The sequence below is a fragment of the Cavia porcellus genome, unplaced genomic scaffold (assembly GCF_034190915.1).
Source record: "Cavia porcellus strain 051 isolate PalLab524CR breed Dunkin Hartley unplaced genomic scaffold, mCavPor4.1 scaffold_18, whole genome shotgun sequence".
Lineage (NCBI taxonomy): Eukaryota > Metazoa > Chordata > Mammalia > Rodentia > Caviidae > Cavia > Cavia porcellus.
In genome coordinates, this window is record NW_026947501.1 from 73,326,312 (window position 1) to 73,340,943 (window position 14,632).

Below are 14,632 nucleotides of genomic sequence, written 5' to 3' on the forward strand. Positions count from 1 at the left end.
AGTGGTTTCTCCAGGTCTGCAGGCATGCTACCAGGTCACTTTCCCCACCCTGAGGACCCACAGTGGATGCCTCAGTCCCACAGGGGCCTGAGAGCCTGGCTACTTCCCCAAATTGTGCCTGGCCTGGGAGCCAATTTCCAACTCAGGACCTCTGGGGACACTGTGTCTGCTCCCAGCCCATGTGTGGCAGGCTAGGCACCAGAGGATAGGTGAGGTAGAGGGGGCCCTGGATGGTGGGTCTTGGGCAGGAGGGCAGGCACAGGTCTTCTCCTGACCTCCCAGGCACTTCAGAGTGCCAGGCTGCTCAGGGTCCTTGCTCAGGTAGAGGTGATTGCAGCAGGCACCAGCCCAGTAGCAGCTTCCTGAGCAGTGTCCTCTCCCAGGTACCCTGGCTAAGGACAGCAGCAGCCAGCACAAAGGGTCCTACCTGCCACAATAACAGACATTGCCACTGCCCTCCTGATAACCCTGGGGCAGCATCCACAGGGGCACCGGGCCCTGGAAGGGAATAGCCACAGTACAGGAGCCCAAGCAGCAGGCAAGGGCGGCCACATACCCCTGGAGTTCCTGACTGAAATGGGAGCCCCAGGGACAATCCGGTATCATCACCTTGGGGCCTTACCAGGCCCAGCCAGGACAGTGCTTCGGGGTGCAGCTTGGCTGCAGAGCACTAGGGGGCGCCTGTGTCCACTACCTGGCCAGCCCTGCCCACCCACCTCCACTAGCCTCCCCAGGGGTCATGTCATCCACATGGCCAAGCCAGTCTCTGGGGAGCACCTGACCTGTGCCTACTTTTTTTTTTTTGGTCTTTTTCTTTTTTATTGGTACCGCAGATCGAACTCACGACTGCCTGCTTGCGAGGCAGGTGCTCATTCCACTGAGCTAAATCCCCAGCTCCTCTGTGCCTGCTTTCTGAGGGTCCCTGGTGGCTGGGTCAGAGGCCTTCCTGCTACCCAGCCCCAGGGGATCCCTGCAGGGACCAGTGCATTGAACTAAGTCTAAACCGCTACCAGGCCTGGGGTCCTAGTATCAGGTCTCTGGCAGGTGGCTTGGGGGTACAGTGTCCCTTAGTTGCTGACAGAGCATGGTGGCCAAGCCCCCAGACTTTAATATAACCTGAACGGTCCCAGGAATGGGGCAGCACCAGCATTTGTCCTCTCCCGGAAGGCAGGGCCAATGGGATTTGTCCAGTTCTAGGTGTTCCCAGCCAGGCCTGGCCATCCTACTCCCCCAAAAGCCACCTAGACCCGCTCTGCAGGTGGAGGAGCCAGAGACCAGGGAGCAGGCAAGGTCACAGGCACAAGTGTCCCCACTTGGGGACCACAGCAGCTGCTCTTCCCCTGCTGCTGGCTGGGACCCCCTCCAAGGGGGACAACAAACGTCTCTAACAGGCAGGAAACAGGGAACAGGAGAAAGTATAGCTGGGAACTAGTCATCTCTTTATTCTTAGAAAGGGGACATCTGGGTTAACAAGTCACATCAGCTGGGCTGGGCTTGGGCTGACACCTCTGGCCACCATGGCTGGACCCCAAGGAAAGAGCTGAGGAGTGGCCTCCTGGCCTTACTGGCTGGCCAGCAGCTGAGGGGCGGGTGAGGGTCAGCCTCCCAGCTGGGGCCCAAGGACAGTACAAAAGGGAATGAAACCATGTTCACGGCTTTCTCTCCCAAGCTTTGAAAGGTAGCAGTCTGGGCTATGAAAGTCTAAAAGCATTGCTTAAGAAGTGTTAAGTCTACAGCAAATAATGTCTCATAAAAACTCAATAAATTATATAGATAGATATAAACTTGTAACATCTAATAACAACCTGCACACAGGGCCGGCCCTCCCTGCAATATGCAGCAATTAGAAGGATCTGTATGAAAATACCAGCTTGCTCTGAAGACCAAAAAAATAAATCTAAAGAAAGGTCCTATAGAAATCTAATTCCCTGCAAAAGGCCAAAGGATTTTTTTTTTTTTTTTTGTCTTTTTCCTTTTTATTGGTACCGGGGATCGAACTCACGACTGCCTGCTTGCAAGGCAGGTGCTTATGCCGCTGAGCTAAATCCCCAGCCCAGGCCAAAGGAAATAAAAGGCTTGCTGTACCCACCCCCAGCACATGACTCCGGTGGGGCGGCCTCGCAGCTGGACGTACATTCTTTTGCAACCCCTCCAAATGTAGCATAAACCTCAGCTGTTAATAAGTTAAAACTTAAATCTCTGCCTTGCAGCTGGCTAAACGCTATCCATGTGGGGAAGCCAGGGTTTTGGGGGTCGATAAATAGCTTTACAAATATACAGGTCCAGGTACAAATTTTTAAAACAAAACTGCAGTGCCAGAAAAGTCCTTTGCCCCTCCACTGGCCCCTGCGGGGGGGGGTCCCCCAGCCCTGAGGACTCCTCCCCAACATATTCTTATATATATGTATATATACCATATACACAGCATCTATTTATAGAAATGTACACTAGTGTCTGGAATAAACCTTTCGGATGGAAGGTTGAAGGCTCCCTCCCACCTTCAGGTACCCGTAATTTCAGTCTGAAGGGCAGGGGGGCAGTGGGAAGACCTGGAGATAGGGGAGCTGCTGCTTACCCCCAGGTGCAAGGTGCCACGCAGGTATAGGGCTCACCACAGGGGCTGCCCTGCAGGCTCAGCTTGGGGGCTGAGGGGTTGCAACCCACTGAGATGCTCCCTGGGGGTGGCCCCCCTACATTCTACATCTGGTGCTCCAGGGCAAGGTCCTTGGGCCTCCAGCACACGCTTGCTGCAAGGACCCTCTTGCCAGGCATGTGTTGCACAAGGCACCTTACAGCAGCGCAGGCATCCTAGGGACCTGCACGCAGGCCTCGAGGCTGCCCTCCCTCTCACACACAGATGCACAGCGTCTGTCTGTGTGCCCATCTCACGGGCTCAGGCCCAGGCTGCTGTGCCTCAGGCGGCAGGGTGGGCTGGGATCACTCTCACATTAACAAGGGCTTGGCCTTCAGGGCCACGGCCTTTCACGTCCGAGGGCCTCCGCTGCCAGGCGGGGCCGGGGACAGCAGGTCGTGTGTGAACACAGAGTCGTCCCCAGAGGAGCTGGAGCTAGACGTGTCCTGACCACCGGGTGAATACTGCTCAAACGGCACGGACAGGTCCAGGTACTCCTGCGGGTAGGTGGGGACAGGGGTTGGTCAGCACACACTTGCTACCAAGGACCCTCTTGCTGGGCACACGCCGGGCAAGAGCACTCACGTCAGTAGATGTCACAGTGAGGATGCGGTCCAGGTCCTCCACCAGCTGCTTGAAGGTGGGCCTTTGCGAGGGCACAGCATGCCAGCACTCACGCATGATCATGTACCTGCGGCCAAGGAGGTAGCATTGACTGGTGCCCCAACTCCATTCCCCTACCCCTTGACAGGGCTGCCGCAAGTGAACCACACTCACAGATCCTGTGTGCAGTTGGCCGGCTTGTCCATACGGTGCCCCTCCTTTAGCAGCTTGAAAAGCTCTTCCACGGGGATGCCAGGGTATGGGGAGCCCCCCAGTGTGAAGATCTCCCAGAGCAGGACTCCAAAGGACCAACTGTAGGCGCGGGGCTAGGTCAGGCCCTGCACACCTCGGGCCCCTTCCCTCTACAGCCCCTACCCCAGGATGTATAGCTGGGGGCCGGGGTGGGAGCAGCTTACACATCACTTACACATCACTCTGGTGGGTGTAGACTCGGTCAAACAGGGCCTCGGGTGCCATCCACTTCACTGGCAGCCGGCCCTAGGGGTAAAGGGCAGATACCAGCTATCAGGCCGCTGCCAGCCTGGGAACTCCACCCTGGGGACGAGAGCAGGACTCACATTGGTGGTCTTCTTGTAGTAGTCGAGGTTGTGCACATCTCGAGCCAGGCCGAAGTCTGCGATCTTCATCACATTGTCTTCAGTCACCAGCACGTTTCGGGCGGCCAGGTCCCTGTGTATGCACTGCAGGCCAGAGGGGTGGCGACAAGGCTGAGTTACCCATGGCAACCCTCTGCCCTGCTCCAGGACGGAACTTGTCCAGCCCCTGCTGGGCATGGACCACACCTCCGCTGCACCCATTCACCTTTTGAGAGGCCAGATACTCCATACCCCGGGCCACCTGGTAGGCACAGGACACCAGGTCTTTGAAGGTGAGCTGCTCCTCAGGCAGCTTGCAGGTATCGAAGGAGTAGTCCAAGCCTGGGGGCCGCCGCGCCCGCAGGTACTCCCGCAGGTTGCCCTTGGCAGCATACTCCACCAGCACATACAGGGGCCCTGCAGACACGTGCACCTCAGAGAGCTGCCATGCCTGACACTACCTTTGATCCCTGCCTAACCCGCCTCCGCCCCCTCCCCGTTCCCCGCCCAGCACCCACCCCCCTGCGTGCAGGCGCCCAGCAGGTTGATGATGTTCTTGTGTTTGCCGATCATCTTCATCATTTCCATCTCTGACACCAGGTCCGAAAGGTCCTTGTCAGTGGCGTCATCTGTGCCAAAGGGGAAGAGATGTCAGGAGTGGCACCAATGGCACAAAGGAGCCCCTCACTATGTCCCTGCTCACCTTTCAGCATCTTCACGGCCACGGTGACCGGCTTGGCAGCACGGTCCTTGTCGATACCAATGGCCTCTGCCATGACCACCTGGCCAAAGCAGCCCTCTCCAAGGGGCTTGCCCAGGGTCAGCCTGCAGGAAAGGCCAAGGTGATGAGCATGGGCACCACCATTCCCCGCCTGGCCCTCCTCCAGCTACTATACAGCACTCCCACCTGAGTCCAGGGAGGCCCCTACCTGCGCCATCCCAGCACCCATCACAGAGCCCTACCGTGCCCTTGCCATCACTGACCGGGACCGAGACAGCTCCCACTTGGGATCAGCAGGCAGCTCAAGCTCAGACACGTTGGCCAGTGTGGGGCCCTCCCCCGAGGACAGCCGGGCGATGCGGACCAGAGGCGTGTTGGAGTTCATGGATGAGTTGGACTCCAAGGACACCTGCTTGGGTCGGCAGGGGCAGGTTGGTGCCTCATGGCAGGGGCCTGGGCTGGGAGAGGTGGGCAGCACAGCCCTGGGTACAGGGAGGCCGTGACCACACAGGGCAGTGAGCTGGGCGTGTGGGCTGCTAGGCATCCCTGGAGCAGTGAGGGAGGAATTTTAAAAATGGGAAACTTGGGCCCCATACTGAGACCAGTGAGGAGGGAGCAGGAGACCCCCAACTGCAAGAAGCAGCCCATACGGGTCTCCCCAGGTGCAAGGACCCTGAACACATGCGGATCTGGGGCTCTAGGAGGCCAGGTGGGCAGACGGGTGGCTAGAAACCTGGTATCTACTTTCTGTTACCTGTCGCTTGAGCGGAAAACGGGAGACTTTGTGCACGGTGGGGGAACCCAGGCCCTTCTTGGGTGGGCTGCGCAAGCGGCAGAGGGTCACAGCCGCCACCACCAGGATGAAGAGGAAGAAGCCCACCCCGTAGCTGAGGACGCCTGCATACACACTGCCCGCCGTGTCCGCCTCTGCCAGCTCCTCCTCTGCTGCAAAGATATGCGTGTTGGGGCCGAGCCCAGGCTCTTGCATTGGCAGGGTCAGGCAAACAATGCTGTCCTGGGGCTCAGAGCAGGGACCCCAGGCCTCTGGGCCCTATCTCCTAGCGCTACAGTCAAAACATGTCAGGAGGGGCAGACCCAGGAAAGAAAGAGCCTAGTGGAGCCAGCAGCACCCAGACCACCACCCAGGCACCCAGGACATGCTAAAGCCACAGTACAGGGCCCCGAACCCCAGCTATGGGGCTTAGAAGGGGCCCCTGGAACCAAGATGGGGCCAGGCACAAGGCCAGGCGCCCCAGCCATTGCTCAGCCCGTCCCTGGTGGCTGTGGCGTGTCCCGAGCCAGCACCCCAGGAGATAAGTGCAGAGCAAGCAGCAGCACAGCCAGTACCTGGCAGCACCACCAGCCACGCAGAGTGATGGGAAAACCCGATAGAATTGCCCGCCAGACAGGTATACTCCCCCGCATCCTCAAAGGTGACATTGCGCAAGGACAGAACCTCTAGCTCCTTGTTGGTGGTGTTAGCGCCCGCCGTCTACAAAGAGAGAACAGAGTGCGATAGGCAAGTGCCAGCACCTCCCCATGGGCACTGTGGCCCAGGCTACATGGCCACGATCCGGCCAGGCTGCAAAGAAAACGCCGCCGCCACCACCACCTCAGCCACTGCCACAGTCCTGCCACGGCCACGGTGGCCTGGGCCTCTGCCTCCAGCATGGGCGCTGAGCCCAAAGCCAGTCCCTCCACCGGCGAGTCCTCTGTCCCAGGTGAGCATCAGGCAGACGGGCAGGAGCACAGGGCTGCTTGGGGGCAGCATGCAGGGTTAGTGCAGAGAGGGGAGGAGGCAGACAGGGACAGACAAGACAGACAGTAGAACAGACAGATGTTGGATGGCAATGGGGAAGTGCCAGGTCCAGTAGCTGGAGAGGCGGCAGGTAGGTGCTCAGAGTGTGGGACACAGCCCAAATGGGCTCAGGGACATTCAGGGGCACATGGCAAAGCAGGCAAGGCCAGCACAGGCCTGGGGCTTCGAAGTGGGCTGTCACAGCAGCAGTCGATGCCATCCATGTGATGGCAGAGTAGCCACAAGCAGAAAAAGCCATGGCAGGCACAAGCAGGACAGGGGCATGCAGGGCGTGCAGGCGGGCACACGGCTGGGTGTCGGAGCTGGAGCTCGGCGTGCCAGGCAGGCGTGGGACAGAGTCGTTACCTGCTCGGGGCCCGTGAACACGCAGCCAAAAGGCCTTCTCGGCCACGCCTATGAAATTGGTGGCTCGACAGAGGTACTCGCCCCCGTCCCGCTCCGACACATTGGCCAGGCGGAGGCGCGCGTCTGCCTCCACATTTTCACTGATCCAGGACTGCGGGGACAAGAGACCCGGTTCAGGCATGCCCTGAGGCAGCCTGGGCTGGGCGCGAGGCAGGAGGCAGCGGGACCAGGACCCCACAGAGGGCCTGGTGGGCTCCCCAAAGATGGTGATGTGGGGTGGCTTCTCCCAGGACGCACCCTGTGTCCCAGCCCCAGCCCAGAGCCCAGAGTGGGAGGTCCCAGGAGCACCCAGAGAGGCAGCACTGGACAGGCCCCTGGCCCCTGGCCACTCCCTGCCAGCTTTAGACTGCACTTCGGCCCCAGGCGCCTGCTCCCCACCCCCACTAGGCTGCCTTGTCTTGGAACACGTTTCTCTTTGGGCTTCCAGTGTTGCAACTGCCCCACACAGGTGGGTGCCACCCCAGTGGCCACAGGAACAAAGCGAAGGGCAGAGGCAGCTGGCAGTGGCGCACCGGCCCTTATCACCCACCCTAGAGTTGGTATTCGGGTATTCAGCCCAGTACTCGGGTACACAGGCTCTGGGGAGCCCACTGTGACCCAGCCCTGTACCTCACAGTGGGCACAGCAAGCCCATCCTGCTCCGAGCTGTGGCTCAAGTGGGAGATCCCCACGGAGCTCAGGCGAGGGAGCCCTGTTGAGCCCCTCCCCAAAGCGTGGACACCATGCCCTGATAAGGACCCACTGCTGCTGGCCAGTGCCCACCTTGAGAACGGTGACGTAGGGTGTGCCATCAGGGCCCACCTTGCTGCCATTCACCTCCACATGCTTCAGCCACTGGATATGGGGCTGCGCATCGCTGTACACCTTACAGTGGAACTCCACGTCGCTCCCCAGCACAGCTGTCTGGTTGGCCGGCAGCCCTGCTTGCAGGATAGGCCGATGTGGAGAGCGCTCTGTGGGGCGAGGTGTGATGGCCATAGTCAGTGGGTGCATGGCAGTGGCCCCCTCACCGGGCTGGCGCTCACTCACCCAGCACGTCCAGCGTGTATGTCTGCCGGATGCTGCCGAACTTGTTCTCCACTACGCATGTGTAGTTACCTCGGTCTGAGGGCACCACACTCTCCATGACCAGGCTCCACTGCTGGTGCCGCAGCTGCAGTAGGTCAGAAGGTGGTGAGAACGCAGCCCCACGACCAGGCTCAGGGGCCAAGCTCCCTCCCAGACCCACACCTACTTTGATGCCCCCAATGCGATGCTCCCCACGGAATTCCTTCCCATTCTTTAGCCAGGAGATGGAGGGTGTGGGGTTACCAGCAGCTGGGCAGCGGAAGCGCACAGTGTTGGCAGCTGGTACAGCCAGCAGCTTCTTGTCCATCCGCTCGGGCCGAGTCCAGTACGGGGCCCCTGCTGGCAGTGGTGCAGTGAGGACCAGGACCCAGCAGGAGCAGGACAGGACTCCCACTCTCGGTGGGGAGACTTGGTCTCTCTTGGTCCCCTGCCCCAGCTCGAGCAGGGCAGAGGAAATCCCAGAGATGGAAAGCCCAGCAGGGCCAAGGGTCCTCGGCCTCGGCCACACAGTGCAGGACCCTGCATGCACCTAGCCATAACCCTCCTCTGCACACACGCATCTCTCAGCTCCTCCTACACCAGAAAGCCTGGGCCCTGTACAGTGGGCAGTCTTACCTGAGCACTGTCACCCTGCCTGCCACCAGGGGAAACTCTGCCATAGCCCCTCCTACAGTGTGTCTAGCCCTGCCCACAGCAGCCAGCTGAACTCTGTGCCCTGCTGTGCGCATACTAGGGACAGCCACTGGCCTGGCCACCATTCCTGGAAGCCCCTGTGCCCTGTTCTCCCCCATCAGTGGCAAAGCTGCCCACCTCCTATCCCCCAGCTGCCACCAGGAGCCCAGAGCCGGCATCCAGAGCAATGCCAGTCATGATGGCCCCAGCCCTCCCCACCTGACCTTTCTTTCCTGTGCCTCAGGTCTTCCCTAGGCATCCATGCCCCACCAGCCAACAAAGGGCAGGACTGGGCAGGCAGGAAGTGGTCCCCACCCCAGCCAGCCTGGGCCTGGCATCCAATCTCACCTATGTCTTCAGCCACGTCTTCTCCGTCTTCATCATCTCCTGAGGAGGGGGTATCTGCCAAGAGGAGGTGCATGTGTGGGCACTGGACCTGCAATGGGCCACATCCAGGTGCCCACTGCTTTTCAGCTGCCAGCACCTGTCCAGCAGGACCCCAGGTGCCCCCCCAACTGCCCCAGACAGCGCTGAGGCCCAGAGCCTGGTGCGGCTCAGCACGCACGAACCTGTCACACGCACACCGAAGCGGCACAGCACACGCTGCGTCAGCTGCTGCTTGCAGCTGTAGGCCCCGGCGTCCTCGAGGGAAGCATTCAGCACCTGCAGCCGCTGGGGACCCACCAGGATGCGGTCTGAGGACACCAGCCCCTCTCCATCCTTGACCCAGACTGTGGGGCCCACAGGGCCACCTCTGGGTGGGTGGCAGCTCAGCTCCACAGTGTCCCCACTGCCAAAGACCACCTGCGCCTGCTGGCCAGACTCCGGCCCCAGGGCCTCTGCAGGCAAAAGGGCAACAGTGAGATAGCACCCAAGGCAGACAAGGCAGACAAGCTGGGACGCAACCCCTGGGGGGAAGCTGCACAGGTCCTGAGTGAGAAAGGGTCAGCAGCCTTGGTCCTGCCAGCTCTGTCACTCAAACAGGAGCACTAACTGTCCCTGTGGAGGACGGGCAGCAGTCAGCTTTGTCAGGTCCAGCCAGTCTGCCCCAAGGCCTCAGATTCTGCCTCCAAAGACCTACATGCCAGCAGAGCTGCTTATAGACACAAGGGAGGCAGATGCAGCCCCAGCCCCAACACAGCACACACACAAAGCCTCCCTCGGTCCTGTTCTACCTGTCACCGTCTGGAGATGGCTTCACAGGCCCACACCACAAGGGCTCCCCTTGCTGACTCTGGCTGAATTAAAAGCTGCCCGGAGGAGGGGAGCTCAGGAGGGAGGGCCTACGGCACCCCAATTCTCATCTTGGCAGCAAGAGCACTCTGGAGAGAAGCCAGGGAACAGGCCTCGCCTGGTGGCAGGACAGCCAGAGCAGCCGGAGTGGGATGTCTCTATGCCACACAGCCATCAGGACTCCGGTCTGACCATGAGTCTCAGCCCAGGGATGAGGGAGGACTCCAGGTGGCTGGTGGTGGACCCCTGCCCACCCATCTTTGATGACTCAGGCTGAGGACACTGCAGACACCAGACAAGTGGGGCAGAGCTGAGCGGAGAGGCGGTGAGAAATCAGGGTACAAGCCTATTCCCACAGGTGGGCCTGGGCTTCTGCCCTTCCCAGGGCACCCCAGCTCCCGAGAAGCCCCAAGGTCTGAGACCCAGAGACACCACCCACTAGGAGGACCAACACCCAAGCCCCCTGCCAGGGCCACACAGTGCTGGGCACAGGAGCAGCCAGGCCTGGGCAGACCGTCCCCAGACCCAGTGATGCTGGCTGAACCGTTACTTGTCATTCTACCAACGCATGGCCTAGATTCGGGCCCCAGTTACCCACTCTGGCCACACCAGTCCCTGGCGCTCTGTCCAAGCCCAGCTCTGTCCATGCCGCTCCATGGGCCTGCCAGCCACAGCGACCCTGCAAGTATCCAAGGGAGTCTGTATCCCACAGGAACTCCTCGCTCTGGGACAGCCCCTGTATGGCCCCCCACAGCTGGAGGGCTCCTGGCTGGACCCCCAGCTCTCCAAACCTGGAGATCATGTCCTGTGGGGACCACCCAGTGCTGGGAGATACCTGAGACCCCCCACAAGGCAACACCAAGCTGGTTGCAGGAGCCTCAACCCCAGGCCCTGGCCCAAAAGCAACAGCTATTTGGTTCCAGTTTGGTTAGGCAAAGACAACAGGTTAGCCATCCACACAAGTATTTGCTTCAACCTGGCCCAGAGAGGGACTTCAGGTGAACAGGGCAGCGTCCAGGCCAGTGACACTCAGTGGATGCCTCCAGGTGTCAGGAGGACGGGGACACCTGGACTTTGGGCAGACTCTGGTGCCAGTGTCCAACACCTGCAACCAAGGCCCTAGGGAAAACCCTGCAGGGCTGGACCAGCAAAGTCAGACACTTGAACACCAAGAAGACAGTATGGGGTGGCTTGGCAGGCACTGAAAGGACCCACCACCTCGCACACACCAGGGGCTCTTTATCCTCAAAAGGGGGGGGGGACCACGCACCCCCAGCATACCAGTGTTCCTGCTGTGCCCAGGAGCAGCAAGGGCACCTTCTCCCAAGTGTACCCCCCAGAAAAGCCTGCTGCTGTGACTGTAGGACACTGGGTCCTAGAGGAGCTGTGCTGGACCCAGGATCTCCCTGACTTTGTGCCTCAGTTTCCTGCACTGTGGCTCAAGGTAGAAATCCCCGCCTGAGGGTCTGGGGGACAAAGGCACTTGCGCTGGTGAGGTGGCTGGCCTATGACAGTGAGGCAGAAGCGTGAGGGACACTTCTGATGAGGCTCTCTTGTCTGGGACTATTGTGGCGGAGACAGCCCTCTGGGAGTGCCACATCCTGCCTGGGTGACCTTACTGGCAGTTCTGGATCACTGCAACTAAGGCCCCCCCCAGGGCACCCCACATAACAAGCGTAGAATTCAGACTGGTTTCTTAAGCCAACTACCCCAAAGGACTCGGGGTTTGGAGCCAGACCAGGGCCAGGGTCAGGGAACAGAGCGTTCTGGTTTCACACATGAAGCTCTCCTGGGCTGGGCTGGGCTGGCCTGGCCTGGCCTGGCATGGGAGGTGTGGTCAGGTATGTGACTCAAAACAGCCCAGGAAAGAGCAATGCCCCCAAGGGACCCTGCAGCTGAGGGCCAGGGTCTGGACTCCTGTGTCCCCACCTCCTATCCCACCCAGACACATTCCACAGAGTTTTATAACAATCAGAGAAAAAAAAAAAAAAAAAAAAAAACAGGATTTGGAGGAAGGCCGGGAGAGCTACTGAGGGCTTCCTGGGATTACACTACCTAATCCTCCAAACAACCCTGCCATTATCAGTCCTCTCAGACAGGTGAAGAAACTGAGATTCCAGGAGGACACCCCAAGCCCCGGGGGGAGCAGCTGGCAGCTCACTGCACAGGTAGTCCAGGCAATCACTCCAGCAAAAAACCAAAGAGACTGAAGCTCAGAGCTGGTCCATTCACTTGTAAATCACCCTGCAGGGCGCCTGCCCTCCCTGGCCACCCCCAACCCAAACCAGGGAGGATCCCGGCACCACTGGAGACCTGAAGTCCTTGCGGCTTCTAGGCTCAATGGTAAGAAAGGACGCCTGCAGCCAGTTCCAGTCCTGAGTGCGACTTGAGGCCTTGCAAAATGGCCTCGTGCTCAGGAAGAGGCTTCGAGGCTGGGAGGATCAGCCCGGGTTAATGAACCACTCAGCGCAAGGCTCAAAGTCCAGCCTTACCCTGGAGGGGTGAGGGGAGGCGCTGCATTCCCTGGAACCCTCTCCCGGTCCCCTTCAGGCCTCCCCAGGTCCCCCAACCGAGAACGTGGCCTAAGTGGAGGCGAGGAGGTGGCTGCCACCTAGCCCGGGGAGCTAGCCCTCCCCACCGCCGTTGACCCCTGCCAGCTCCCAGCTACCGCTCGATAATTTACGTTCCTGGGGAAAGCGCCAGCCGGGACCTCTGTAAATTTCACGAGGTCTTTGTATTTTTACAGCCCGGCCCATCTCGTTAAGGAACCGGATTAAGTTTATTGACCTATCAACTCCCTACCTGTTTCACGGGCTTCGGCGCAAGGGCGGGGGCCATCGACGTCCCGACGCGCAGGGAGCGGTAAGCCGATGCGCGGCGGTGCGTCCCCGGCTCCACTTGCCTTGCGCCAGGCTGGGGGTCCGGAGGGGGCCGGCGCCTGCCCAGGCCGGGCCCGTTGACACCCGCAGAATATCTTTATCCAAATGCGCATGCTAATGTGCCCCTCCCCCGCCCACTCGGCGCCCTGGAAGCGGCCTTGCGAGCAGGGGCTAAAAGCGCGCGCTGACCTCCCGACGGCCTCTATCACGCCGCTGAATGACACGCGCATTCAAGCGCCGGGCCCACTTTCATTCATAAAAAAATGACATTGTTCCGGAGGCCGCAGAGCCGCCAGGGAGAGGGGCGCGGGCCGGGGCGGGGCGCCGCCATCTGCCCGTCCGCCGCGCGCACTTCCCTGCGCCGCGCCATCAATGCACGGTCTGTGGCCGCCGCCGGGTACAAAGGAGCGGCTGTTCGGCCGCCACCCGGGTGGGGCCGCCTCACCGGGCCGGGCCTCGCTCTTCGCGTCGGGCCACCCTCAACCGGGCCGAGCGACACAAACGCTACTGGCTGCCTGCGGAGCCACGTCCCACGAACCGCGACGCCCCCCCCATCGGTGACCGCGGTACCCTATCTGCGCCCCGCGACCGCCTGGAGCCCGGCTGGAAGTTAGCTCCGGGAGGGGGCCCGGATCCCGCCACCCGCAGAGTGGGGCAGAGGTGGCCCGGCGGTTGTCACCTAGCCAAGTTGCCATGGAAAGTAGGGCCGGGTTTCGTCTGACGCACTCCTACGTGCCTGTAAAGTCTGTGTTTTTTTTTTTTGTTTTTTTTTTTTTCATTTTTATCGGTACCGGGGATCGAACTCACGACCGCCTGCTTGCAAGGCAGGTGCTTATGCCGCTGAGCTAAACCCCCAGCCCCCGAGCCTGTAAAGTCTGGACACTCTTGGGCTCACGCTGGCCACGAACGGGACCCGGGAAAAGGATGACCAACAATGGGAACTTTCCGTCCGTGCAAAACCGTGGGACAATGGGCGTCGAGGAAACAGCCGGGAGCAGGAAGCCGGGAGCCAAGGGACCGAGCTGGGGATGCCACCACCGCGTGCACTGGGGTGGTGGTCCTGAGCCTGCAAACACCGCCGCGTCCGCGCGGAATGCGATCCTAAAGACTAGACGCGGAGCCCGGATCGGCCCCGGCGCCTTGGCACTGCGGGCCCCCACCCTGCCCGCCGCGCCCTCCTTACCTGCGGCTCCACGCTCGACGCGAGGCTCTGCGCCGCCGACACTCGCGGTCACGACAGCCACTGCCGCGCACAGCGCGAGGATGCCGGCCCGGGTGCCCATGGCGGGGGCGGCGCTCAGGCGGGCATCGCGCCCTCGCCGCCGGCACGAGGAGGGCGCCGCTCCGGGTCTGCAGGAGGAGAGCGCGTCACCGGCCCAGCCGGGCCCGTCCCCGTCCCGTCCCCACCCAGGGTTCCCGGGAGCCTCGCGCCGCGCCGCCCCCGCCTTCCCGCCGCCTTCCTTCTGCGGCCGCAGCGCCCTCACAGGGTGGCGGCGGCAGCGGCAAACTTTCCAGAGCGGGAAGCCGCGCCCGCCCCGCGGCAGACCCCGCTTGGACCGGCCCGCCGCTCCCTCCACGCCCGCCGACCCCGGGCCCCGACCTGGTGGCCGCCGGCTCCGGCTCGCTCCGTGCGGCTTCCGCGTCGTCCCGCTGCCCGCCGGCTCGGCGCCGCCTTTCCCTCCGCCGCGCAGCCCCGTGCGCCCTGCCCGAGCTGGACTGCGCGGCGCCAGTCGCCCCGCCGCCGCCGCCGCGCACTGAGCTGGGGCCGCCGGCGCGCGGGGCAGGAGGACTGCCCGCCCCGGTCACGCCCCTGACACGCCTCCAAGGGGGCTGGACGCGGAGGGCGGGGTCGGCGATCCCGGGAGGGCGTGGGAGCCGGGCGGGTTTGCAAGCCCAGAGCACACCCAGCCCTGCCCCCAGGCTCGCGTAGGCTTCCTGGGCCCGCTGCCCGTGCGCCTGCTGGGACCGGGCTGGGGCTGGAGCGGTGGTCTTTGGGACTCGGGC

The 14,632-nt window shown here is 61.6% G+C and overlaps 1 protein-coding gene across 12 annotated transcripts; it reads right to left on the reverse strand.

Annotated features, from left to right (window-relative positions):
• Positions 1 to 1,418: 1,418 nt before the first annotated feature.
• Fgfr3 (fibroblast growth factor receptor 3) lies at positions 1,419 to 14,392 on the reverse strand. Of its 12 annotated transcripts, XM_013154366.3 has the most exons (19): positions 14,229 to 14,392; positions 13,812 to 13,978; positions 10,348 to 10,428; positions 9,086 to 9,355; positions 8,865 to 8,918; positions 8,011 to 8,183; positions 7,806 to 7,929; positions 7,539 to 7,729; positions 6,717 to 6,867; positions 5,307 to 5,497; positions 4,816 to 4,964; positions 4,535 to 4,656; positions 4,350 to 4,460; positions 4,058 to 4,248; positions 3,814 to 3,936; positions 3,663 to 3,733; positions 3,410 to 3,547; positions 3,218 to 3,323; positions 1,419 to 3,129 (listed from the first exon to the last, which is right to left on the reverse strand). In XM_013154366.3, the coding sequence occupies exons 2-19, from the start codon at positions 13,909 to 13,911 to the stop codon at positions 2,983 to 2,985; spliced, it is 2,493 nt and encodes an 830-aa protein (XP_013009820.1). In that variant the 5' UTR covers positions 13,912 to 13,978; positions 14,229 to 14,392; the 3' UTR covers positions 1,419 to 2,982. The 12 variants fall into 12 exon arrangements, with proteins under 12 accessions (XP_013009820.1, XP_063086380.1, XP_063086381.1 ...); XM_063230310.1 differs by lacking the exon at positions 10,348 to 10,428 and having other exon boundaries at positions 14,229 to 14,391; XM_063230311.1 differs by lacking the exons at positions 6,717 to 6,867; positions 10,348 to 10,428 and adding an exon at positions 5,900 to 6,044 and having other exon boundaries at positions 4,816 to 4,961; positions 14,229 to 14,390.
• Between the last annotated feature and the right edge of the window lie 240 nt (positions 14,393 to 14,632).

Bases quoted from the DNA above. Each gene is read 5' to 3' on its own strand.
- Fgfr3 (XM_013154366.3), bottom strand. From the start codon at position 13,911: ATGGGCACCCGGGCCGGCATCCTCGCGCTGTGCGCGGCAGTGGCTGTC. The intron at 8,919-9,085 runs GTTCGTGCGTGC...TCCTCTTGGCAG, and splicing joins CTTCGGTGTGCGTGTGACAG to ATACCCCCTCCTCAGGAGAT. The intron at 4,657-4,815 runs GTCAGTGATGGC...CCTTTCCTGCAG, and splicing joins TGGGAGCTGTCTCGGTCCCG to GCTGACCCTGGGCAAGCCCC.